Source organism: Xyrauchen texanus, chromosome 44 (assembly GCF_025860055.1).
Source record: "Xyrauchen texanus isolate HMW12.3.18 chromosome 44, RBS_HiC_50CHRs, whole genome shotgun sequence".
Lineage (NCBI taxonomy): Eukaryota > Metazoa > Chordata > Actinopteri > Cypriniformes > Catostomidae > Xyrauchen > Xyrauchen texanus.
This window is the reverse complement of record NC_068319.1, coordinates 8,163,705-8,191,389: the sequence shown is the minus strand read 5'-3', so window position 1 is coordinate 8,191,389 and position 27,685 is coordinate 8,163,705. Positions and strand designations below refer to the sequence as shown.

Below are 27,685 nucleotides of genomic sequence, written 5' to 3'. Positions count from 1 at the left end.
GGTATGGCATGAGAGTGAATAAATGATGAGATCATTTTCATTTTGGGGTAAACTGTCCCTTTAAGTGTAGTGACATTTCTTAAGGCAACTGGTCAATGTTACTTAAAACTTTAATGAAGCATACTAGGCTAATTAAAAGTGTTGAAAAGCCTTTAGTGCTTTAAAACACAGTTTGGCTAAACATTTCAGCATAATATGGTCCCACAATTTTAAGTCCCACTTAAAAATGGTATATCATTTCATCTATTTTCATATTTTAATGTACATTAACTAAAAATGTGTTAAGAATTATAGCCTAATGTTTGTTCGTAACTTAAATGACTATGTTACCCGATAATTAAACCATGCATGAAAACCTGCAATGCTCTTATGACTTCTTTAAAGTTTACATCTAAAGTACTTTTTGGTACTTTAGATGTATGGGTCACTTTTTGCATTAAGATGAACGGCAAAAGTGGCTCATTTATCTCAATGCAAAAAGTGGCCAAATTTACCTGAATCCACACAACATATTAGTCAATTGCCCCAAACTTTAGCTCACAGACCTTTACGAAAAACACTCAACACACTTGAAAACTTTCATTACAAAATAAGACCACAATACAGCAGTGCAGAAGGAAGCAGATTTTGACCTATTGCAATTAGATATATGAATCACCAGGAAGGAAATAAGATATAAAAATATAATAAATTAAATATAAATAATAACATGACTCTATAAGCTTTAATGTCTGGCTAGTTTGGGTCAAATACTACTCCCTCTATTACAAGAGATATAAAACATAAAACCGTTCCGACTTGCTTTGCTTTGAACATTTAGTCCATTAAACTTCAGTCTGTTCACCAGCTCAAGAACATTATTAAAAAGACACTTTAATAACCTGCTATCAACAGTTTGGACTCCAAACATTACAGTGCTACAGTAACTCAGCTCCATTTTAAACACAGTTTGATACAGAAAGAACAGTACATAAGGCATTAAAGCAGAACACATTTCTGTATAGAAGTTTGGATGGAGTGCTGACACTCTTTATCTCCCGAGTCTCCAGATTGTGCATAAAGTGATGAAAATTAAAAAAAAATAAACATCAGAGATGCACGTTCCAATGTTGAGATATTGAGAGGTTCATTCAATAAAGCAGATGCAAACATGAAGTCCAGGATTCTCTAAAGTTTAGCTGTATGACATATTGGGGTCATGACTTCATCAAGCGCATATGCATCCAGTCCATTTCCTGTGTACATGGAAAGCTCATCTGTGCTACCAACACCATTGCTTATCTCTAAAAGATGGAGAGCACAAATCTCTTTAGGATCATGGGAGAGTTTCAGAGAGGACAGACCTCCACTAGGGGGTGGTATTGGGTTTGTTTTAAGAGATAGAAGCAGCAGGGCAAAATCAAGACATTGTTTCTCATAGTTGTGCAAATGTAATTTCTATATAACTCCACAGTTATAAAATAATTTGAACAACACACGCATATGTTTTTTAATCAATTAATTATATATATATATATATTATATTTTTTTTTTGCAGGATACAAAGGAATGGCTATCAATACTTATACAATACTATTATGTAATAGACTATATTAGAAACCTGCCTTATATGCAAACTTTTAAAATAAGCTTATTGTTTTGCTTCACAGTGCTCTTTAGTGCTGTGACTTTATTCGACAGGGCTCATCTCCAAAAAGAGCTCTACAGCTCTGGGCACATTAGTCTCACCTGAGAAGATCAGTTTCTCCTTCATGATGTTAACATCACGGCTCGGCCGACGGACTACAGCACTCAACATGATCTGCTCAGGGTTGTAAGTGTGCATGCCACTCATCTTCCACCTTAATTGAGACAAGAATGCACACCGTCACACACGCAATACACATCGCTGGTTGTTTATTCCACCAACACCACCTAACAGCATTTTAAAGCATTCTAACCCCATAATACCCATCCTCATTACCTGATCAGGTGATAGCTGAGCAAATGCAGCGTGCAGCAGAGGACAGACGCATGCAAAGAGCAAAAGGACAGAGAGAAACAGAGGGAATAAGAGAGAAAGAGAGCGCCAGAGAGAAAAAGAGCAGAGCAATCAGTTCAAAAGCAACTAGCTGCACAGCAGTGATACAGCAAGCACACACGGACTCATTATGAACACTGCTCAGAAAATCAGGCAGATGTTTGGGCAAATGGGTGTGAAAAAGCTCAGAAAAGCTAACAGCAGTTTGAACTGTCATATCTGACACAGACACCAAAGCATTTCCTTAAGTAACATTAATAACAGTGTAAAACTTATGATAAAACTTACTTTTGAAATGTGAAAATGCCAATGACAATCGCTACAGAGATTAAATCTGAAGTGATCCATATCAGGCCATATTCATCTGCGCTCTAGAAAACAACAGGGTGGGTTATAACAGCATTCACCATTAGATATCAGTATAATCCGATATAACAGTATAAGAGCAGCTGAATCCCAATCCCAAAATTGTATTTCAAATTTTCAAAAATGAGTATTTTAATGTTCCACTGCAAGTATTTCTTTTTTTAAAGAAAAGGTGGGGCGAGTCAAAATTAGTTTGTGTAGTATTCAATATTATTCCACAAATGCTGTCGATTGAGCTTAACTTGTATCAAACCCGGAATATTCTTTAATAGAAGTATGCAAATTGAAATTGAGCCTAAGAAAGATACAGAGATATTGAAACAAATGCAGCAGTACCATGATCCAGATTGGAACAGGCACTTTCTTCAGGATGTGTGGAGCATCAGAGGAGACAGACTGGACCCCGCTGCACCACACGAGCGAGTAAAGCCACGGCTCATTCACTGGATACACATTCACACTCACATTACTGTGAGAAAACTGCCTGCTCACAACACAACACACACACAAAGAAAAAAGATGTGATTCTCTACTTTCATTGCTACATATCTCTGCTGAGTTTATGAATGTGTATGTCTGTGTGCACATTATGGGGACAAAATGTCCTTGCTACAATATGAGGACATTCCAACTGTCTCTGCAATTCTGGCTTAATAAACAAACTAAATAATGTCTTGATGGAAATGTAAAACTGTAGAAAGTTTGCGTGAAGTTCAGGGGTAGGGGATAGAAAATGTCATTACTGCAGTATAAAACCAATAGAAGTGATTGGAAAGTCCTTATAATGTTAAGGTATACCAATGTGTGTACCTGATATCCTGAGCTCTGGCTTGACTGTAGTGCAGGGTGAGTGTACTGATTCCTCTGTCTTTTAGCTCAGCTACAGGAAGTTTCTCATCTGACGTCTGCTGCAGGAGTGGCACCGCCGCACGCACCTTCTTCCTGTACCAGTCAGAAGTCCACATCACCTGCACAGAGAGAGAGACCACTCTCTCATAAACAATAACTGATAAAGGCTTTTTTTCTCTAATGTATATTGAATATACTTTTCTGAATATTCATAGCGCACATGGAGGCTTCATGTCATCCACCGTGGCATCCACGCACAACTTACCACGCCCCATATTATAGTGACCACGAGGATGTTACCCCATGTGACTCTACCTTCCCTAGCAACCGAGCCAATTTGGTTGCTTAGGAGACCTGGCTGGAGTCACTCAGCATGCCCTGGATTCGAACTCACAACTCCAGGGGTGGTAGTCAGGGTCTTTACTCGCTGATCTACCCAGGCCCCCAAAGTTGTTCACTATATTTGAAGTTTACTGCAAAATATTCAGATATATACAAATAAATAAGTAGTTTGAGAGTGTAGGCAAAATAACTCGGTTCTGTCATTCACAGTGCATCACGGAGTGATTTCATCCATCTGGGAAGTATTTTTCCCATTAATGTTTTCCATAGGTTTTTTCATAAAATCCTTCATAAAAGTGTTCTTATATATGAACCAAACCAACTATAACATAAACCACAACATCGTGTTTATTTTGAGCTCTCACCTGCTCTGGTTGGATGCTGGATCTCTGAATCACCTTCAGTGCATCACTGACCCACAGCTGGTGTCGGGGGTGTTGGGCTGGAGGTCGACGCAGACTGAAGATCACAGATTGATTTGTTCGAGCCGCCAGACGCAGAAGCTCTGCTAGGCTACACACCGTCTGATTGGCCGTACGGTTGCGGTCCTTCTCCGACATGAACTGCACTGTCCAGTACGGATCATCCTGGGGGACAAATAACCTTGAACATTATTATCCTAACACACATGTTAAAAAACATATCTGAGATGGTGGAAAAGATAGAAAGGAGAGAGGAAGTTGAATTACCCTGAGGAACCAAAGTCCAGCATTGAGACTGCGGATCTCTGTCCAGTTAAAGAGCGAGGCGTCGTTGTCCTGACGGGAAGGAAACAGCTTGTCCACATCTGTGGTCCTGCGTAATGTCCGATCCCTCATCAGAAAGGGGACTCCGTCCAGACTAAGGAGAGTGAAGCATCCAATCACATAAAAGTTTTGGTAATAAGAGCCAATCAGATGTGGAAAAAGGCCCAAAATTGTTCATGCAATATTTATTTATTTTGCTGAATTATATCACTATTAAGTCCAAAGCCTTGTCTGCTTAGTTAGCACCAGTGTCAGAAATCAATACATGTCCCCAGGATTTGATTTTAATGGGTATTTCTTTTTTTTTACCTTTATGAGGGTGTATTTTCTCTAAAAATCACTCCGTATCATACTTTGTCAAACTAATTATTTTCAAAGAAACAGGTTTTACCATTAAAATTAAGTCAACATCAGCAAATATGTTTAACAAATAGGCCTAAATTAGAATTAAGAACTACGTATATCAGATGTTACAAATTAAAAACAGAGATACTCATTAACAGGGCACTTTTTGCCCCCAAATTTTACATTTCTGTGGAATTTTTTTTACTTTTTGTATCATTTGTGTGATCATTTTTATCCGGTTGGCACTCATTCTGCCCTACAAAGGCAAAATGCAGTAACTACACAAACACTGAAACTGAAATAAGTTTTGAGTCACTTGGTGTTAGTGTGAATCTCAATTTTGAAAATATGTAGTTACTGCAGTTTGCCTTTGCACTGCAGCAAAGAATCTCTGCTATATGAATACAGTACATTTTCAAACTTTTCTTTGCAAGAAAAAAAGATACCTGATGGCAACATCTGCTTCTAGGGCAGTGACTTTCTGTTGCAGAGCTTTACTGAAGGACATAAAAGTGTGTTCTGGAGCAAGCTGAGAGAGACAGAGAGTGTGTAATGAGAATTACAATCTTAACAGGAAGGAAGTTCAACAAACAGGTTTAGGTTTTGTCTCACAATCAGCTTATTGTTAAGACAAAGTGCAAGTGGGGCTCTCTAATGACTGCAGCGGGAACATACAGCATGGACACTTCCAGTGCTTTCTATTCGTTCAATTGACACTCATGTTGTCAAAAACATGACTGGAAAAAACTGGATTAGGATCGACTGTCTCACCATTGGAGCTCCACGACGGCCAATGACAGCAGGACGAGGACCGAGCTTGGACCGGTCCATGATGCAAGGAGAAGAGATGAAGAGAGGAACCAGATACAGCACCAGAAGAACACATACATAAACCACCAGTATAACAATCTGAAGTCCTGAACACACAAACAAACACACACACACAAATGAGAAAAGGGGTACTACAGTATAAACAAATGTAATGCACATTCTCCATTTCACATATGAATACAGTAAGATTACGTTAGGATGTGTTAATTTAATAAGGGCCTAATTAGAATTCCACTGGTCCAGTGTGTCTCCTGTAATTCTTTGGCCTGAACTGCCACTTGTCCTTCACACGACCTTAAACTCACTTGATCTTTCTCCTCTTACCACCAGACCGGCGACGACCCACCCTAATGCTGTGACCACAGCTAAGGCCCCAATGTGCAGGAATGGACCTGTGAACTGCAGCAGCAGAGACTCAAGACACTTGCAAATATCACATTATACTCAAAATAAAAAAAACACAATGGCACATTACAGTGATCACAGTTGGGCGTGGCTTAAATCAGTTTGAGATAAAGACATTCCATAATAACACATCTGGGTAAAAGAGTAATAAAGTTTGTCTAACCTGTAGAGAAATAAGTATAATGTCCCATTCGTCCTGCCAAAAATCATCAATGGACACTACACCTGTGATGGTGGTGAGAAGAACAGCCAGAACTCCAATCTAAGGGAAATAAAACCCAGATATTCAATGTACATTCATTCAAACCTCAATCTTAAAGGTTCAGACTTGAAGACTTTTGAAAAAGGTGTGGTCTTACCTTGTGGATCCAGTAGAGGTTAAGCTGCTGCCCCAGTACAATGTGACAAAATGCAAGAACCTGAAAACAATTTATTTTCCAATGAAACGTACAATAAACTCAATACAGGGAAAGTGTCTATTTTAAAAACTTTTTATTTATTTATTAAGGGGCAATATTTTCCCTTTGGAATTGGTTTTCAGGAGCACTTTTACCTTTATGAGGACATATTATTTTCTAACCATATAAAAACACAAGCTGTTTTGACTTTTAATCATTTGCAGGATATTAATTTTTGATATCAACAATTCAGTTTTCACTAGTTAGAATACTAATTTCTACTAGTGGAAATGCAAATTCTTGATATCAGTAATTACATTTGCACTAGTATAAAGATTCATTCTTGATTTAAAAAATGACGAAATCACTCGCAGAAATGACATTTTTACTGTAATTGCATTTTCACCAGTAGAATTTCACAACGATCTCTCATTCCCTCCTATTAATAACACTTTTGAAAGATATCTGAAATTAATTTTGTACTAGTTCAATATTACAATTTCCCAAATCTGCAATGAACTTCTTACTAGTAAAATTGTTTTATATCAATAATTACATGATTACTAGCACAAATGTTCTAACGTTCTAGTGAAATGTCAAGCTCTAGATCAATAATTAAACTGCAACTAGTGAAAATGCTCATTTTGTGAGATGTGACTGTAACTAGTAAGAATTACTTTTTAGATATCTTTAATTACTCTCCAATTTATTGATATCTGAAATACCAAATCTAACCTGTTGAATTACAATTACAGATATCAAAATTAGCATTTTCACTAGTTTTAATTAGAATGAACCTTTTTACTAGTGCAAATGTAAGAATTGTCATTATCCCAAGTAGAAATTACATTTCTGATAACTAGTGAACATTAGTTAACATATGCTACGCAAACCATCAATTTTAACATTAGTTGGAATTCAGTTTAATTCTACGTAGTAGACATTCAAATCTACACAATGTAAATGCGGTAATTAAAAAGCCATTAAAAGTTTATCCGCATTGCTTTCTCTGTGTGTGTGTGTGAAGAGCGCTCACCATTAAAAATGCAATGTAAGTGAATCCAGTGAGTGTTGTGGCGAGAATAGGGGCCGTGCCATCCTTCCAAACGCCTGAACGATTATATAATAACCTGCCAGAGAAACAAGAGCTGCTCACAGACACCCGCAGGGGACAAAAACACCAGCATGCTGAAACCCACTGATCATGCTTTACACATAGGAGGGAAATACTACCATTAGTAGAAGATTATGCAATCCATGATTTGAAAATAACAGTGTAAATCTTGCAAATAAACTTCAGGAAGCTCATAAAACATAACAAGAAATCAACCAGTAAGCCTTGGACGGAGGACACACAGCAGGGTCTAGAGTTAATGAGCAGCTGACGACACTGCTGCAACAGCTGGATCCACTAAACACTGAACTCACCAGTTGAACTCGTTGTAGTCATTACGAGCTTCCCACCAGAAGTATGACCACACGAGGAGGAGGAAAAACGAACAGCAGAGGAGAAAGAACCATGAACATTCCCACTGAAAAGCAAAAACAAGAAGTGATGTAAACACACACAACACATTCACTCGTATCACTGCAGACTTACCGTAATACCAAACTATTGATTGACTTTTCAGCTTGTCAGTTCTGATAGAGTACATTTTTGATTTCTTACATTTTAACATCTTCCGTTATGTCTCACAAGCTATTAGAGTGTGGCGATATAATAATATAGAGTCTTTTAGCGGAAAGTATTAAGTCAACATTTAATGGTATTCGCAACCCATTTTATTACTGTAATGTATTTAATGTCAAATATTTTAAGGAAAAAATAGGTTCGACTTTTTTTTTTGTTTATGCATCGGGAACTGACAGGATCAGAAAAAGTGGGTGTTCCATACTAGGTTGGAACCAGATCTGAAAGTGTTTCGCTAAAACAATGCCTAAATAGCTAATTGGCAATTTGTAACATTAGCCAATAAACATGCTGCCTAGGTGATGTCAGCGGAAAAGGAAAGTCGTTTCAGGGACAAAACTAGTTATAAAATTTTGAGTAGGGTTGTTGTTTTAACGCGTTTTATTATATAAAAAAATCTAATTCAATTGCAAATTCAATGGCAAAATGGATTGCTGTGGCCTGTAGGCCAATAATATGGAAATAAACAATATATTGTTTATATATATTTTGCATTGTCTTATCAATAATTTACTTGACTGTCACAATAATGTAATGCATTTTAATTATCTGAATTATTATATATATATATATATATTCTATTTATAAATATTTAAATATAAAATGTAAATATCCTGTAACTATAATTATTTCATTAATAAATGTAATATATAATATATTACATATTATATATATAAAACATATTAAATAATATATATGTAATTTTATGAACTTTCTCATGAGATTCTTTAAATTAATTCATTTTAATCGATTGAAAGCCTTAATTCTGATCAAATATTAGAATGATGTGCGCTGGTGAATCATGCACAATAAGATTAGGAATGTGTTGTAAATATGATGTCATGTTGACTTTTGGTGGTCATTTATCACATATAGAATGTGGTAAATAGATGACACGGGCTGCTGAGGTCTAACCACTGATATATATGTATATAGAACTGGATCGCTGACGCAATGGTAAACGGCTAGTAGGAGGTGAAGCCACCAGAAGAATTCGACCGGCCATATTGGTATGCCTAAACAATCATACAGGATCAATGACTGACAGGCGAAAACACCGTTTTACTGTCTCCGACCTGCGGATACGACAGTCGCATTTCGCCCTCTAGTGACAATCATGTTTAATGTTTAATTTGCTCGTTAGGGAGAAGATATACACGGATTGCGATGTCAAAGCATTCACCTGACCCGGTTTGCGTTGTAGGGATGTACATGCAGATTTCAGATATAAAATCGGTGATTTTAGATGAAATTAGATGATTACCAAGTCAATAGAGACATTGGAAAGTTTGGGCACAGCAATATGGTGGCGCAGTGGCTTCAATGATATGACATCATGAGTAATCCAGTTCTATATTACATATCAGTGGGTCCAATACCTTTCCAGATGCCCAACTGTTTTTGGCATCATGATAAATTATGAGCTTTTAACCAACTACTAATAAGTTTAAAAAAAGAAAATAACAGAAGTTTAATTAAATTCCTTAACCATAGAAACATCACCACACAGAGTTCCACAGCAAATTACTTTAGCGATATAACACTTTCAGCACAGCAAGATCTTTGAGACAGAGAAAGGTATCATCTGGCACAAAAGAATAGTTTCCCGGGAGACCAGACATGGTCACCGTGGACACACCTCCAATGCTGAATTATGAGCACGCTGCTAAAATTTCACATGGTTCATAAATAATCTTGAGGCAATGCAACGATCGCTAGTCCCAGTCAGCTGTGTGCAGTAGTGATGCTGTAGTGTTTGTTCACCTTCATACAATGACTCATAATTCTCATTCATTGACATCTCTTCCTTTCGAAGCCAGTAACCTCTATTTTAAGCACGATACTGCTTTGGTGGCTTTTCATGACTGTAAAGACTGACTAAAGTACGAGTCATTATCATTCGAGTGCGGGCTGTGAAGGAACACATAATTGGTTTGACCCACTAAACAAATATGCCACTTCACCGAGGAATGTTGTTTGTTTACTTTGTAATCTTGTTCAAGAAGGAGAGAAAGTAGCTAAAAGTATTATGAGGGGGAAAAAACTGTTGACATTACAATGATGTTTGATATAACTTTAAATTAGAGAAGTTTTGAAATGATTGATTCATGTTCTTTAATTTTTGTTAATAAATAGAGAACAAAAAGGAATGATTAGGACAGATGAACCGTACTGGCAATAAATAGATAGTTATAATAATATTTGGTTTGTATGTATTCTTCGAGAGATTTAGGTTGCTGCTGAAAGAAATCCTAGGGGAAACACTGGCAATAGTGTAAAACAATGTCCTGCTACATTATCCCTTACATATACCAGCTGTATTGTCAAGTGATTGAGGTCTGCTGAACTCCAACACCAACCACTGTGAAGAGATTGCTTCAGTTTCTTGGCGCTTTTCCTTTTCCCGATCTTTTACACTGGCAATAGTGTAAAAGATCTTACTCGGTGGATGGGGACATCCCAAAGATTTAATCTAGTATCTTGCATGTATACATTTTAAAATGAATTTCAGTACCTTTCAAGATTCTGTGCTGTACTTGTGAGAATCCTAGAGGAAGATACTCTCATTTAAAAACTGAAAGGCTCAATTTACATGATGTACGTGTCAAATGACATCAGCTTGTAAGCTTGTTATTGGAAGGAAAAGCGCCAAGAAACTGAAGCAATTTCTTCACAGTGGTTGGTGTTGGAGTTCAGCAGACCTCAATCACTTGACAATACAGCTGGTATATGTAAGGGATAATGTAGCAGGACATCCTTACGAAATAAAACAAGATCAGGGAGTCAGGACAATGACATGAAGAAAGGGTTTATTTTGTGATTTTGACCAACTGACTTTTGACCATACACTATTCCACTTCTCATACACTGATTTACTTGTCAAATAAATGAATGTAAATTAAATATTGTTTTGAAACTAGCACAGCTATGCAGGAAATCTGTTAATTTTGCTACGTTTATGCTTCTCATTCACACTAGAACAGTGTTTTCCTCCAACAAAGACTACTCCAGTACCACATACTTTGGCAAATCATGATGCAAGGAAACTGAATTTTTACAGTTTAGAGTGGATGTGGCCTTGGAATATCATAATTTACACTATACTTGACTGCTGACTGACAATATAACAATAACTTTGAAAGATAGTCATACAGAAACTGGGTGTTGTGGAGGTAAGTGAGGACCCAAGAGCGATGTAACAGAAATGTTGTTCTTTAATGAAAAGTTCTTAGCAACACAAAAATGAACACAAAATCTTCTCCTTGAGAGGCAACGGTTAACACAAACAACCAGCAGAGTGGGCGATGAATAAAGGAAGCTTCTTCTGAGCTCTTAGCGAGTGTCCCTTAGGCAGCAGCCGGGGGTTGCAGTGTTGCGCCGTCAGGCTGTAGACTCCCCTGGGGTAGACAGGGATCGAGGCCAGACCGTGGAGACCAGACTTCTGGCAGCGCGGGGCGAACTGAACAGAACACAAATATATCCAGGTAATTAACGGAGAAAAGAACGTAGAGAGGCGGATGCCAATAGGACAGGACTGGACAGCGACAGGTAGACAACGGTTTGTTTCAATGTGTGAAACTCAAGTGAGACTCAGACAACGAAAGCAGCGAAAGCAGGGAAAGAAGTAGAGATCTAATCAGTGGGAAAACGGGAACAGGTGGGAAGGGAATTGACGGAGAATTAAGGGGAGATGAGAAGCAGCTGGAGAACGAGAGGAAGGGGGAGAAGTAACCAGAGAGGGCCAGCAGATGGCGAAAGAGTAGCAGGAAAGAACAAGAACAAAACATATAATGACTGGACAGGACGAGACATGACAGTACCCCCCCCCCCTCAGCGAGTGTCTCCTGGCGCTCCCGAGGAGGAAACCTGGCGGTTTCGGAGGAAATCATCAATCAGCGAACGGTCCAGCACGTCCCGAGAGGGAACCCAACTTCTCTCCTCGGGACCGTATCCCTCCCAATCTACCAGAAACTGATGACCACGACCCCGGGGACGCATGTCTAGAATCTTGCGGACCCTGTAGATGGGCGCGCCTTCAACGCGAACGGGGGAGGAAGAGGGGCGAGTGGGAGCACGAACAGCGGGCTTGACACAAGAGACGTGACAGAGGAAATGGGGGGAATAGCAGACATTAAACATTTCACATGACAAGAGACATTCCAAGAAAGGATGGTATTCTTAGACCAATTAATAGAGGGATTATGTTGAACTAACCAGGGATGGCCTAAAACAATTGGAGCAAACGGTGACTGAAAAATAAAAAAATAAATGGTCTCGCTGTGATTACCAGAGACAGTGAGGGTCAAGGATAACGTCTCACGCAGAATCCCGGGGAGAGAACTACCGTCCAAGGCTAACAGGGCCGTGGGCTCCTTCAAATCAGAAAGGGAGATATAATGCTCTCGAGCCCAAGTCTCGTCCATGAAACAGCCCTCCTCCCCAGAGTCAATCAAAGCTTTGCAGGCGGCGGAAAAACCGGTCCAGCGGAGATGGACGGGGACTGTGGAACAGGACCTTGAAGGAGAGGCCAGGGTTGTTGCGCTCACCAGTCGCTCTCCCTTCACTGGTGAGCTCTGGCTTTTACTGGGCAGGATGTGATGAGATGAGTAGCAGCGCCGCAGTAGAGACAGAGGCGGTGGTTGATTCTTCGCTCATTCTCCTTAGCCGAGATGCGGATGCCTCCTAGTTGCATGGGCTCCGAAAACATGGTGGTGGAGGATGGTGGTAGTGTAGTGGAGAGTGGGGCAAAGGGGAGAGCAGAATCAGCCCTACGGACTCGACGAGGAAGGTTGATTCGCTTCTCGATGCGGACGGCGAGTTCAATCGCGGAATCCACTCGGGAGGGAACTTCACGGGAGGGAATCTCATCCTTGACCTCCGCGCAGAGACCCTCCAGAAAGCGGGCGAGTAACGCCGGCTCGTTCCAGTCGCAGGGGGCAGCAAGAGTCCGAAATTCAATGGAGTAATCCGTGATGGACCGCTTACCCTGACATAGCGAGGACAGGACTCGGGAGGCCTCTTCGCCAAACAAGGAGCGGTCAAAAACCCGTATCATCTCCTCCTTAAAGTCCTGATATCGGTTAATACAGTCAGCCTCCGCCTCCCAGATGGTCGTTCCCCATTCACGAGCCCGTCCAGAGAGGAGGGATAACACGTATGCGACGCGAGCCCTGCTCAGGGAGTAAGTGGTGGGCTGGAGAGAGAAAACAACATCGCATTGGGTGAGAAACGCACGGCACTCCATGGGCTCACCAGCATAGCAAGGCGGGTTGTTGATCCTGGGTTCAGGAGGCCCGGAAGCCCTGGAGGCAGCCGGAGGATCGAGGCGAAGAGCATGAATCTGTCCGGTGAGATCGGAGACTTGAGCAGCCAGGGCCTCGATGGCATGTCGCGCAGCAGATAACTCCCCCTCGTGTCTGCCTAACATTGCCCCTTGGAGCTCGACAGCTGGCTGAAGAGGGTTCGGGATCGCTGGGTCCATTCTGGTCTGAGTCTTCTGTTGTGGAGGTAAGTGAGGACCCAAGAGCGATGTAACAGAAATGTTGTTCTTTAATGAAAAGTTCTTAGCAACACAAAAATGAACACAAAATTTTCTCCTTGAGAGGCAAAGGTTAACACAAACAACCCGCAGAGTGGGCGATGAATAAAGGAAGCTTCTTCTGAGCTCTTAGCGAGTGTCCCTTAGGCAGCAGCCGGGGGTTGCAGTGTTGCGCCGTCAGGCTGTAGACACCCCTGGGGTAGACAGGGATCGAGGCGAGACCGTGGGGACCAGACTTCTGGCAGCGCGGGGCGAACTGAACAGAACACAAATATATCCAGGTAATTAACGGAGAAAAGAACGTAGAGAGGCGGATGCCAATAGGACAGGACTGGACAGCGACAGGTAGACAACGGTTTGTTTCAACGTGTGAAACTCAAGTGAGACTCAGACAACGAAAGCAGCGAAAGCAGGGAAAGAAGTAGAGATCTAATCAGCGGGAAAACGGGAACAGGTGGGAAGGGACTTGACGGAGAATTAAGGAGAGATGAGAAGCAGCTGGAGAACGAGAGGAAGGGGGAGAAGTAACCAGAGAGGGCCAGCAGATGGCGAAAGAGTAGCAGGAAAGAACAAGAACAAAACATATAATGACTGGACAGGATGAGACATGACACTGGGAGATGAAAGGATTTTATGGATGAATGTCCTCCAGATGGACCAAAGAGCTGAAGGTGTGTATAAATAGAGGGATGAGAGGATGAGTGTTAATTCTCTTTAGCATTATGCCCAACAGCCTTCCATATTATACAGTATTCAGCACTTGATACATACTTAAGCTTTTTGCCAACTCTGACAATCCACATTTGGACACAAAGCCTCAAACAACATCAGACGACAGGCTTCAAACAGCTCAAAATGCAAACCATTGCGTACAACAACAACTCATGCAAAGTTTCCTAATTATTCCACTCAAGCCCCGTTATAGACTTAAAAGTGAACTGATTATACTGTATTTGTCTTTCAGGTTTTGGTGGAGATGAGACATTGAGAGATGTCACTCCACAGCGGATGACACATTTTGATGCTTTGTTTATTCATTCTACACAGCTGACAGCTGCTAATTCCTCAATCCAATTATCTCCTCCAGACCTGCTCAGCGGATGGGACTCATCGTCACCATGCTGACACAGCCTGAGCCAGCCAGTCACATAGCTTCTGATGAGTAAGTTCTAAATGACAAGGGACCCGGTTGAAGCAGAAAGATGATGTCTAATGTCTGCATGCGTGTGCAACATTTTTGATGGCTTTTGGGGAATTACAAAATAAATGGAATACTGTGGACTGTAGGTCCAATGAAAGGCTTGTTCAGTGATATGGAAATAAACAATATACTGCATTCTAAAACATCTTTTGGTATTGTCTAATCAATGCTTTACTTGTCTGCCCCAATTATGTGATGTATATTTTAATTACCCAAATTATTTTATTTATATATATATAATTATTTATATAAACTTATTTAAAATTAATTAATTATTAAATATTTAAATATTTGGCTACACTTTACAGTGTCCTTGTAACAAAGTAATTACGCAAGAAAGAACTGAGTAATATTAATTAACAACATGTAATTACTATAGGATTAGGGTTAGGGTTTGATTTAGTGTTAGTTGCTAGTAATATGCACAATTTACTGTTATTACTATAGTCAGTACTTGTAATATGTATAACAAGGACACTGTAAAATAAAGTGTTACCAAATGTTTTCACTTGGGGGCCTTTCTCTGAGAATATTAATATATGCGAATAATTAAATTAATTAATCGACATATGACGTAAATAATTTGATAAAAAAATGTAATCGATTGACAGCCCAAATAAAACCCATGAACTCAATCATTACAATGTTTGGAATGGAATACTGGAATGGTGTATTGCTATCTGCATGCTCTACTGTAGAGTTATTTACTGTATTTACACATTACTTGCCATTATTCCTAGTATTCCAGAGAGCTGTGTATGCAAAATGAAACGATAAACATTTCAAACAGTAGTACTCTACCTTGGTGTCACATGACCTTGCCATGTTGCATGTTATATTCCAACAATTATCTCACAAATAAATGCAGATTTTTTGCTATTTTTTCCAGTTTTGTGTAAAAATGTCTTAACATTAGGCAGCCCAATCAACTAATCAGTCAAGTAAAAAAATTACAAGTTAAACAATTGTGTTTGACATTACTCACTGATCAGTCAAGTTGGGCTCATTGCATTTTTACAGGTATACAGGAAATAGTATGAGTAGTATGCAATTTCAAACACAGCCAGAGAAAAAGAGAGAGAAGTCCCACTTGTCTAACACAACGCCATTACAATCTTTCACTAAAAATGGTTGGTTTTAAGTAATTCAATCATGGACATCAGTTCCAAATAATGAAAATGCATTTCCTTAATATGAAATGAAATTGTAGGCTCTACTTAAATGTTTTGTGTTGCATATACCCAAAGGAATTGAGTTAACCTCACTTAAATTAGATCAGTCCAAATTACTCCACTCAACTTAATAGCTTGTGGCTGGCTAGCAACAATACACATTAGCATATCATAGACATCTTTTTGTTCAATATGACAAGGATGGCAGTTAACATCAATCAGTCTGTATGCTGATGATCCTTCTGTCTTTGCTTCATGACAGTAACAATATACACACATTGCTCAGCAAAGTACAATGTTGTTAATCACCCATCCTAGACCTAACTATAAGCTTCACTCTTCTCCACAATGGTAACCTCCGAAAAATATCCACCATGAGAGAAACTTATCTAAATCCCAACATCACAGAAGATTAAACAGTAAGTCTACTACTGCATTCATTTTGTGTAGAAATACATTAAAATGACACTTCATTTTAAAATGTCCTCTCCCAATCCAGTCTCATGCAAAGCATGCTGGGAAATGTAAATTCCCTGTCCCATTTCAGAAATAATTTGATGGAACACATCTTTTTCACATAGTCCCAACACAATTGGATTAAGTAAGCATAGTTAGATTGTACACAATTAAATTAAGTTGAGACCAAATGCTAAAGATTTGTGTTGGATTAACTAAATTTAATGAACAATTATGTTGAGTGAACACTATCCATTAGAAGTCCAAATTCATATAATTTCATATCAATGTAATCATATACATTTTTTATGACTTTGTTGAATTTTACTTGGACTTTACACAATATAATTATGTTCTGATCTGAAACATAAATGTATAATGTTGTATTATGTTGTATTATTGTAGTCTTACAATAACATAAAACGTCTGTACTGGATTTGTTCAATATGAGACCGACAGTTCAAAAGCAAAAGACCTTTGTTGGTTGAGTAGATATTTTTTCAATTTTACACAGCATATTTTCATTATTGTTTGCAGACATTCTTGGATATTTTCGGTCAGATGGTTATGTGAATCTCATGGAAATTGTGTAGATGGAAAACTGCAAAGGCATTACAAATATTCTCTCCAGATCATCTTGCACCAGTTTTCCGAGTCTTCAGCTAAAATTGGAGTCTGTGGTTTATATAGACAATGACTATGTTTGGACTAGCATACTACTATATGGCACTTACTATTTCTGCAATGAATAGTCTGTGTGCTTTGCATAGACAACAACATAGCTTAAAGCATTCTGTTTCACATACTGCACAATTTGACACTGTGCTTTATGTCTTATCATTGAAACTAGTCATTAATCCATTTATATGTCTGATTGTCTTTAAACTTCAGAGGATATTTCTACATTTGAGCTTGATTCCTTATCAATATTAGAGTAGTTTAGGTAAAGATTAGATAAGTGTTGATTTCCAGTCTGGCTGCGGCTAAGTTCAGGTCAGAACATTTGATCACTGTACTGGAATGGATGCTCGGTTAAAAAAATAGGCATTTCTGCTTGAATAGCTTTGCTGGTGAATGTCACCAGACATTGCGTGAACAAGACAAAGAGAAAGAAAGAGAGACGCTGAGAGAGGGACCTTATTAATCTACTCTTTATGTAGTATACAGATTGGAATTGACCTACAACATGTCCTCCAGGGAATGTGAAACCCTGGCTTGAGTTTCTCTCAGTTTGATGGAGAGACAGTCAGACAGGAGAAGAGAAAGGGATTTTGCTTCATTACGCAAGTCTTCATTACCAAATGGCCTTCAGTCCTGTTATCAGCCTTAAAAGGATAGTGAAGATATTCAAAACTGGAATACATTATTAACTGAATTAATGTTAGGTATTAATTAGAGCTATAGCTTTTCTCATAAAATGTAGGATTGGTCAGCAATGTTTAAAGGCGAGACTTAGTTGTCAGTTACACATCAGATCTGTGGCATTTTGTCCTAAATCATCTGAGTGCAATTCAAACTCCCATTATATACACCCATTGTATCCCGTTAGAATATAAAGCCCTCCCCCACAATAGCTGTATGGGAAATGATGATGCCATTGTTACCTTGGAGCTGTCGTCATGGGAGCGTTGGTACCGTTTCCAGCGGCAGCCGTAGATCCCGGTCAGGCAGGACAAACACAGCTGTCTCTCATAGACCTGCAAGGGTTGGTGTTTCACCATAGTCAGGCCACAGCTGATCTGCAGACATCCCACTCACACACTGCAAGCCTGCAATTATGACCAAATACATCTAGGTTGGAGAAACTTCATAACAAAAACACTGAGATGAAACTCTGTCTGCAACTAAATTATACTGTCAATGTTGATATTGCACGGAAAAACTGAGAGAAGGATTTAGCCGTTAAGCTTTGAGTCTGGGAAACTTGCCTAAGGACAACATACCACAGAAATACCTACCTTCCCATGGACTAGGAACATAAACAATATGTTAGTAATAATATCAGGAATCTGTAGGTAGAAGGTAATGAGAGGTTGAGTTTATTGTTGGTTTTGTCTTAACCCATGTGTAACAGAGAGGACGACATTTCTATAGCAGTATGCAATCACATTAAAAACTTTGGAAATGTCAGTAGACATTGCAATCAGAATTTTTGTTCCTCCAAAAACAAGAACTTGATTGAAATTGAATTTCACAGCCATTATTACTTAGAAAATAAAGCAGAATATTAGGATTGGGAATCGAGAACCGATTCAAATGTAGAACCGTTTCCATTTAAAATAAATAAATACTAGAACCAAATGATTGCATTGACGATACTCATAACATACATCACAACCAGTGTGGTCCAATTTCTGAATAACGAATAACTCTTATGACATAAAACATACTGCACATGCCTTCTGAATGAATCAGCCATTCTTTTTAGTAGGGATGTCCCAAAACAAAAACGTTTTTTTTGAGAATGAGTATCAATACTTTGTTTTCAATACTTGCCGATACCGATACCTGTTTTGTTGTTAAAATGTTCTGAATTCCATATCAACAGTTTAATTTTAACATCGAAATGATGTCTTTAATCAAATGAAAATAGAACAACATAATATTGTAATCATGAAGTGCTGTGTAACAGACCATCACAGATATGATATACTGCTTAAATATAATACAATTACTACTGATTTATTATTATTATTATTAGCATTAGTAGTAGTAGTAGTACTATTATTACAGTGAATATTACATAAATAATGTATACAGTAGTGATATGTTTCTGTTGTAATTTGTTTTCCATTTAAATTGAGCTTTATATATAGGAAGTCCCACCTTACAGGTAAAAGAGCCAATCACCTTTAAATACAGACATCACTTGTCAATCAGCTCGAGAACGTGCATGTGCTATAAAAGCTGGGAAAATTGCCTTTTAGTGTAATCTGAGGTAAGTAAGCACCATTTATGATACCAGTGTTGTCAGATTTTACAGCTGATTTGAAATACATGTATGTTCTTTGATCGTAATCTTGCCCAACCATTTTGGAGATTTCGGTCTCTCCCCATTTAAGTAGATAGGAGCTGCACTGTCATGACTGGAAATAGCTTTCCAAGTGCGTTCCAAACATGGTCGACAATGGACTGACTTGTTAGAAAGACTCACACGCTCAGGTGGATCCAGCGTGAACAGCAATCTCCTGACAGTTTAAATGGCCTGGATCGCCTGACCATCATGATTTGTGAATCAGAGGAACTGTTTTGTTATTTTTTATTTTATCCCCTTATCTCCAAATTTGGAATGACCAATTGCCCCTACTTAGTAGGTCCTCATGGTTGTGTGGTTACTCACCTCAATCCAGGTGGGGGAGGACAAGTCTCAGTTGCCTCCGCTTCTGAGACAGTCAATCTGCCCATTTTATCATGTGGCTCACTGTGCATGACACCACGGAGACTCACAGCATGTGGAGGCTCATGCCACCCTCCGCAATCCATGCACAACTTACCACGCGCCCCATTGAGAGCGAGAACTCCTAATCATGACCACGAGGAGGTTACCCTATGTGACTCTACCCTCCCTAGCAACCGGTCCAATTTGGTTGCATAGGAGACCTGGCTGGAGTCAATACTTGTTTTAATTTCTTAACTATTAGGGCTACATTTAGGGGCGTAGCATTAATTCTAATGGTATACACATGACAGTGGATCTAAAATTGTTTTTTGACTTCCAAGCGAGCGTGGTAAAATAAAGGAGTTCTTGGGTGAAAGTTCTACTTGTCAATCAACTGCTGTGCTAAAACAAGTTTTTTTCAACTTTACCGGTTATGTGCAGCTTTCAAAGGAAATTATCCGGTTGGTACATTTTAAAAAGTGCATAGACACTTGCACAAGTTCACAATAATTGTGACACAGTTGAGAAACACACACATGTAAAGCTCAGGTTAATACAGCTATTCCACTAAAATAACAGAGGATTCTGCTATAGACTTCATGTTTGCGCTAAGATTAATTATAATTGGCAGAAACAGTTCACCACGTTTTTGCACTTTATTATCATGCAGTAACACACTGATGTAATGATTGATGTATGATTGATGATTGATGAAATCAGAGACCCTACAATCGAAATCTCAATACAACTGATTAAAGGAGAAGCATATTACCAGGTGTAAATGGCGATATCCCTGTCCACTTGTGATCAGACAGCGTGAAACGCATCTTAACAACAGGTAATAAACAGGGCACACACACACACACACACGCTCACGCACACCATTTGGAATTATCCGTCAATGTTTAAAAAAATCTGTAAAAGATGGAGAATTTTTGGTTAGCACAACCCCTGGTTAGAATGGAGCTGGGGTGAAGCACACAAACGACAATGACAAATTATTATCTTATGGAGGCTGAAATATCAGTTAACCCCACTGGTGACCAAAATCCAACATTCACATTAGGAGCGGCTGTGGCTCAGTTGGTAGAGTTGCTAATCGCAGGGTTGGCGGTTCGAATCCCGGCACACACGACTCCACATGCCAAAGTGTCCTTGGGCAAGACACTGAACCCCAAGTTGCTCCCAACGGCAGGCTAGCAACTTGGATGGCAGCTCTGCTGTCATTAGTGTATGAATGTGTGTGTGAATGGGTGAATGTGTCACAGTGTAAAGCGATTTGAATACCGTAAAGGTTAAAAAGGCACTATATAAGTGCAGACCATTTACAGCACTCTTTATTCCTTCAACTGGTTCAGAACAGATTAGAGTTGATTAGAGCCACTCATGTGAGGTCATCACCAAAAAACTAAAATGCTCTTAAATCTCTTAAACTATCTTTCAATATTTAAAGTGGTAGACACACTCCCCATTTTAAGCAGAGGAGAAGCAGTATACGGCTGTAATTGTGCATGTGTGTATCCAGCAGCTGTGTGTGTTTTATCAGCTGAGTTGGTGTGGGGCTTCGTGCTCCAGCCTGTTTCCATGACATTGAGTTTACCATGCGCTTTCAGATTCACAAAAGCCTGAATTCTCCATCATCAGGAGAGTAAAATTAGCCTGCTGCTTTGAGCCTCATACTAGGTCTGATTTCAGTCCCTGTTTCACCTCCATGCTGTATGATGACCAGCAACAGGATGCTTCTTTTGTCTGCTTATGTTCCTGCAGCAGTCCAGCAGACCCTCTCCTTAAGTGACTAGTGGCTCTCAAATGACATTACAGATCCACTTCAGAAGGGATGAGTGGAATTTGTAAAGAGCAACACATTAAAATGGTTCCAATAAAAATAAAGGGTTTTACTTTTTTCCATTCATCCAAAACCAGATACATTACTTTGGATGTCTGTAAGATGACTGAGCTGTCCAGACTTTAAAACAAAATGCTACTTTCAGAAACTTCAGAGCAGCGTTTGCACAAACATACTCCTTGTTTGATACTGAAGGGAATTTACAGAACTGATGGCAGCTGCCCAGTTCAGAAGCCCTGCCAACCGGCAAGGGAATAGTGGGTTAGGTCTAACCAGGAAGGAAATTTGTCACTAAAATCTTCGATATTACTCTGGAGAACACAATGAGGGACCAGCTTTTGACACCCAAAAATGAACATTCGGTAGCTTGCTGCCTTACTGCCTGCTTAGTTAATGACAGCGTTTTTGAATGAAAGGAAATCTTAATGAAACTGGTCTCAGAACAGTTTGAAAGCAAATTATTTTCACCCTACCTCCATATACAGCGTCCCTAGGTCAGAAGTGTTGTTGAATGTAGTGGCCCATATGAGCCCAAGTTGCCCGGTGAAATGTCCACAAAATGGTGCCAAAAGTGTTTTTTAAAGCAAGTTGTTTTTAGTTGTAAATTACGTAATACAGTCAACAGGATTACATATTTTTTTAAACCATACACCCTAACCCAAACCTTAAGCCTAAACCTAACCATCAGTGGAGTAAAAACGTAATTTTAAAGGGAAAATGCAACCTCAGATTAGCGCTCAACATTGTTAATGAGAATGTGGTTACTTCCTGGTTTCCATGGGACCAGATGTCTCTGGGGCTTCTCACACACAACGCTGTCAGTCGCATCACAGGAAAAGATAAACACCTTTGAATTTATTAAAAGATGCCTGATGGAAGATTGCTCTTGTCGGTAACTCTGCAGAATGTGGTTGATGTCAGGGCACTGGAACATTTGGTAGCAATATGTCAAGTTCCAATGTAATCATGTTGTCAGAAGACCTGGAATGTGGCGTAGGAGTCAAATAGATCAGTTTTATTAAGATTTTTGATTAGCCCCTTGTCACTACCTGCTTTTGTTGTATAGAAAAAATAATTATGAAAAACATCTCCTTTGTGTTCCATGTAAGAATAAAGTCAAAACACTTTTCAACAGAACAAAAGAGCAACGTTTTTTCAGTTTGCCATCAACAACCTCCTCATGAGATCTTCACCTCTGATTTTCAGTCCAAACCTGATCCAGAACTCTCATTAACTCCAGCATGACAGTAAGATTAATGCGATTTTAAAAATGACCATTCTTTCTATTCATGGATTCATTCAAAATTCAAAAACCTGCAAATAGAGACATTTACTCATTGTACAGCTTAAGATTGGACAGCGTAGAACATTGAAGAATGGGCTCAGAAAAAAACGACTCTGGGAAGATTCTGTGGGAATGAATCCAACAGGTTTGATCGAGCCCCCAGGAGGGCAGGAAAGGGTTTACTTTCCCAGGGATGAAACATGGCCTTTGTATTCAGTCTCCATTGGTGGGCCCTCTGTGAATTTTTCTGAGATAATGCGAGCAAAGACAACTTCATTTATCTCTCTTCACTTTCTCTTTGTATGCAGCTTTTGTTTTCACACCATACCGACCTAATCTACCTGCTCTGAGAAACAACACCCTCAAAGATTGTATGTTAAACATTGTTGGACATTGTCAACAGCTCATAATGACTGTTTCTGATAAAAATGTCATAGCGCAAGTGAAACTTGATATTTTGGCAGCTGCAACTAAAACCGAAGACACAACTGTTGACACCAAAACAAAGGTAAATTCAGGCAATAAGCTCTCAGGAAAAGTGAAAAAGCTTGTTATGAACAAGTCTACAGTTAGAACTTTGATCTAAAGAAGATAAAAGACATCAACTTCCAACACCCCTCCGGTTGAATGTTCCGTCCCTTGTGCAACACTTCCATTTTGCCTGTTGTTAGGCTTTTCTCTCTTGAACACTTCCTAAGGAGCTGTCTGTGGTATTTCCCTCCACATTCAGCCCAAAACTTTTGAAGCTTTAGAGAAACATTCTCCTCTCTGGCTCAACCACAACAGCTGGCAACCCAAAAGCCAAGATTTTGGATGTCCAAAGAAATATGAGGGATATGAGACTTTTCATCACTTCCAACACCCACAATTTTTTTTTCTTTAACTCTGAAAGCAGCTCAGATGCCTGAGAAATGCTGATATGAGAGAAAACCAGTACAAATGGTCACATGTGGACCTATTTTATCACTGGTCATCTAAACAGGCCTGTCTGCTCCTCTAGGTTACACTTTCAGTGTTTTGATGGCATCTTCAATACATAATTTTAATGACAAGACAAAGGTTTTAAAGTCACATTTAGTACAAAAAGAGCCAAATACAGTATATATCTTTCATAGATGTTATAGGAGTAGTTCTCCCAAAAATTTAAATTCTCTTATTATTTACTCACCCTCATGTCATCACGGATGTGTATGACTTTCTTCTACAGAACACAAATGAAGATGTTTTTGAAGAATAACTCAGTTCTGTAGGTCCATACAATGCAAGTATATTGTGACCAAAATTTTAAAGCTAAAAAAATCACAATAATGCAGCATAAAAGTAATCCATACGACTCCAGTGGTTTAATCCATGTCTTCTGAAGCGATCCAATTGGCTTGGGTGGGAACAGACAAAAATGGAATTCCTTTTTCACTGAAAATCTTGCTATTGTAGTCTCTAGGCACGATCAGAATTTGGAGCTTGATTACACTTCCTAGTGCTTGACATGTGCAGAGTGCTAGATTGCACTAGGAAGTACATATAATCAAGCTTGAAATCATGACAGCCAAGGAGACTGCTGATGTCTTGATTTATTGTGAAAAAGAAGTTAAATGTTTTTATCTGTTCTCATCCAAAATCTATTGGATCGCTTCAGAAAACATTTAAACCACTGGAGTCATGTGGAATACTTTAATGCTGCCTTTATGTGCTTTTTAAAGCTTCAAAGTTTTGGTCACCATTCACTTGAATTATATGGACCTAAAGAGCTGAGATATTCTTTTAAAATTCATCTGTGTTCTGCAGAAAAAAGAAAGTCATACACATCTGTAATTGCAGGAGAGTGAGTAAATGATGAGATAATTTCCCTTTTTGAGTGAATTGTTCCTTTAAGATACCTGTAGATCACTGTACAGGGGTTATTGTGATAACAAATATGTAATTAAATACTCTATACTTGGTTAAAATAGTATAAAGTGAAGATTATGTACGGCCATGCGATTTTCAGTCAACAATGACAACAACTGTTTAATTTTTGTTGTTGTTGGGACATGCACCATGCCAATACCAATAATATTTTTAGAGGTACCTTGGAGTATCATGTAAATATCATGGTACATGAATATGGTATTCATCCTGTAACTTGCTTGTGGTTGTCCATTGTAGTCAGATGCTTGTTTGAGACAATTTTGAATTTCCTCATTTAGTGCACAGTTGTTGTAATTTATGTGTAATTATGTGTAAATTATACTTACTTGTAGTATATATAGTGTTTTCCAAAATTTTTCTGCCACGGCACACATTTTACGATTAAAAAAATCCTACGGCACACCACTATCCCACATAACATCATTGATAGTTTTCCTTTTCAAGAACTTGTCCATGTTTTCTGTCTTAGCAGTGTGTTTACTCGTAATGTTTTAAATTCGGCTATGCAAAAAATGCAAGTAACATAGGTACGCTGTATAATGAGGTCACAGGTGACAAGAGTGCTAATTAGGTAATGAAAAACAAAATTAGTATTTTCCAATTTCTGGATTTGTTCTTGCAAAAGTCATTCTTGCAACGCCACAGCAAAAACATAAATAAAAATAAACTATATATATATATACAGGCCTATTTTTTTTACCGTATTTTCCGGGAATAATGTCGCACCTGACTAGAAGAAAAAATCTAAATAAAAATAAATAAATAAAAATCGGGTTGTTGAGAGAATAAAAGCACATACACAGAAGTTGCAACTCTGTTTGGATCCTGCAGGCACTAGGACGCGGTTCAGATGTCAAGCGCTCTCCTTGAAGGTTACAGTAGCCTACCGCAGAATCTACACATCGTGTGTCACTGTGTTTTTGGGCTTGTTTTAAACGGGAGAATTTGCTTTTAGTAATCGTGTGTAAGTTACAGTTTCTCATATTCGGTTTATGTTTCATGAGAGAAACGTGACAATTAAGACACATCTGTTTATTACATAGGCCTATGTAACTCGATGCTGTGCACAAATAAACAGCTTTAAGTCTGTGAGTTAAATAGACCTGTTGTATTCTATTCATACATTAATGTCAGTGACTGTGGATATTTCTGATATTTACAACCCTCTCACTGACTGAATGTTATTTGATGAAGCGTCATTTGGTGAGCATGTGAGGAGTTGCGTTTGACAGAGGATTAGAGTTTGTTGGGACAAGTTATGATGGACAAAATATTCAAATTTGCTGCATAAAATAGGCTACTTTGTAAAGGCAAAATATTCTGAACTGGCTTCTACCGTCTCTATGTTTTCATCTGTTTTGGTTATTTGACCAGCCGACATCAGTTACGTATAAATTATGTAGGCCTATATAAATCGCTTCGGACTATAAATCGCAGGACCTTTCAGATGATAAACAAAATCTGTGATTTATATTCCGGGAAAAAAACGGTATTCGGAATTTGATAATTTTCCACGGCCCACCTGACAATCTCTCGCACAGTGGTTGGGAAACACTTGTAGCCTATGAAACTCTTCGTCATATATTAGTGAAATTGCTAAATGTAAACGTACTACACATGCACGTGATAGTAAATGTGATTAAGAATAGGCTACTTATCCAGACTCACCTGATCGCCAAGGTGAACAGCGCAGGTATTCAGTTCTGTATTTCTCCTGGGCTCTCTTCTTTAACTTGTGCGTTTGTAGTTGTATGTCTCTTTAGATGTTAAACAGCGCTTTAACACACTCAGCTTGATAAGATGAGACATCAGTGGAATAAACTATAAAAGTCACCGTCAATCCGCTGCGCTTTAAACTGACAAGTCGCTTTTATATTCAATCTGACTGACACGATCTCAAACAAGAGTTTCAATCATTTGATTCAATAATGTCTTTTCGCGTTGTGTTTGGAGGACTGCGATTCATCGAGGCATTTCGGCACACGACAAGCAGGTCAAATCCATTCGAAACGAAAGCTCGTGGGAGGAGCCGCGCGACGCGTCTTTCCATCTGCTCCTCCTGCAGCGATTACAAGTTACAACCAGAGATCATTATAATTGAGGGCATTGCATGTGTTTATTTTCAACTGATATGTTTTTCAGCCTGACTGATTGTTTAGTTTTTTAAAGTCACAGAAGTGCTTACCACTATAGTCATTTCCAAAGAATTCTGAAAAAAAAGAAAGAAAAAAAAGAAAGTCATTGATAGCCTGTGTCATGCACTAGGGCATGGGGTCACTAAAAATCAATAATCAAAATAATATAAGCTCTTATGTAGCCTATAGATTATCTCTCAAAATAAGTGGAGAATTTTACCTTTGGAAATTCCAATAATAATAATAATAATAATAATAATAATAATAATAATAATAATATATATATATATATATATATATATACATACATACATACATACATACATACATACATACACACACACACACACACACACACACACACACACACACACACACACACACACACACACACACAGTTGTGTTTCCATGTTTTATGGGGACTTTCCATAGACATAATGGTTTTATACTGTACAAACTTTATATTCTATCCCTAAACCTAACCCTACCCTAAACCTAACCCTCACAGAAAACTTTCTGCATTTTACATTTTCAAAAACATAATTTAGTATGATTTATAAGCTGTTTTCCTCATGGGGACCGACAAAATGTCCCCACAAGGTCAAACATTTCGGGTTTTACTATCCTTATGGGGACATTTGGTCCCCACAAAGTGATAAATACACGCTCACACACACACACACACACACACACACACACACACACACACACACACAAAAAATCCTGAAAAAATGAAAGGTAAGAGTAGGTCAAGATACTGGCAGCTGTGGTT

At 38.8% G+C, this 27,685-nt stretch overlaps 1 protein-coding gene across 2 annotated transcripts; it reads right to left on the bottom strand.

The window, feature by feature from the left end:
• Nucleotides 1–1,142: 1,142 nt before the first annotated feature.
• On the bottom strand, nucleotides 1,143–26,775 carry gdpd5a (glycerophosphodiester phosphodiesterase domain containing 5a). Of its 2 annotated transcripts, XM_052117787.1 has the most exons (17): nucleotides 26,447–26,775; nucleotides 17,965–18,129; nucleotides 7,731–7,834; nucleotides 7,339–7,432; nucleotides 6,264–6,323; nucleotides 6,068–6,166; nucleotides 5,805–5,898; nucleotides 5,440–5,585; nucleotides 5,115–5,197; nucleotides 4,267–4,417; nucleotides 3,943–4,164; nucleotides 3,197–3,354; nucleotides 2,723–2,870; nucleotides 2,309–2,391; nucleotides 1,964–1,978; nucleotides 1,729–1,841; nucleotides 1,143–1,283 (listed from the first exon to the last, which is right to left on the bottom strand). In XM_052117787.1, the coding sequence occupies exons 2-17, from the start codon at nucleotides 18,079–18,081 to the stop codon at nucleotides 1,168–1,170; spliced, it is 1,803 nt and encodes a 600-aa protein (XP_051973747.1). In that variant the 5' UTR covers nucleotides 18,082–18,129; nucleotides 26,447–26,775; the 3' UTR covers nucleotides 1,143–1,167. The 2 variants fall into 2 exon arrangements, with proteins under 2 accessions (XP_051973747.1, XP_051973748.1); XM_052117788.1 differs by lacking the exon at nucleotides 1,964–1,978.
• Between the last annotated feature and the right edge of the window lie 910 nt (nucleotides 26,776–27,685).

Bases quoted from the DNA above. Each gene is read 5' to 3' on its own strand.
- gdpd5a (XM_052117787.1), bottom strand. From the start codon at position 18,081: ATGGTGAAACACCAACCCTTGCAGGTCTATGAGAGACAGCTGTGTTTG. The intron at 7,433-7,730 runs GTGAGTTCAGTG...TTTCTCTGGCAG, and splicing joins GACTACAACGAGTTCAACTG to GTTATTATATAATCGTTCAG. The intron at 2,871-3,196 runs GTACACACATTG...TGTTGTGAGCAG, and splicing joins GCCAGAGCTCAGGATATCAG to GCAGTTTTCTCACAGTAATG.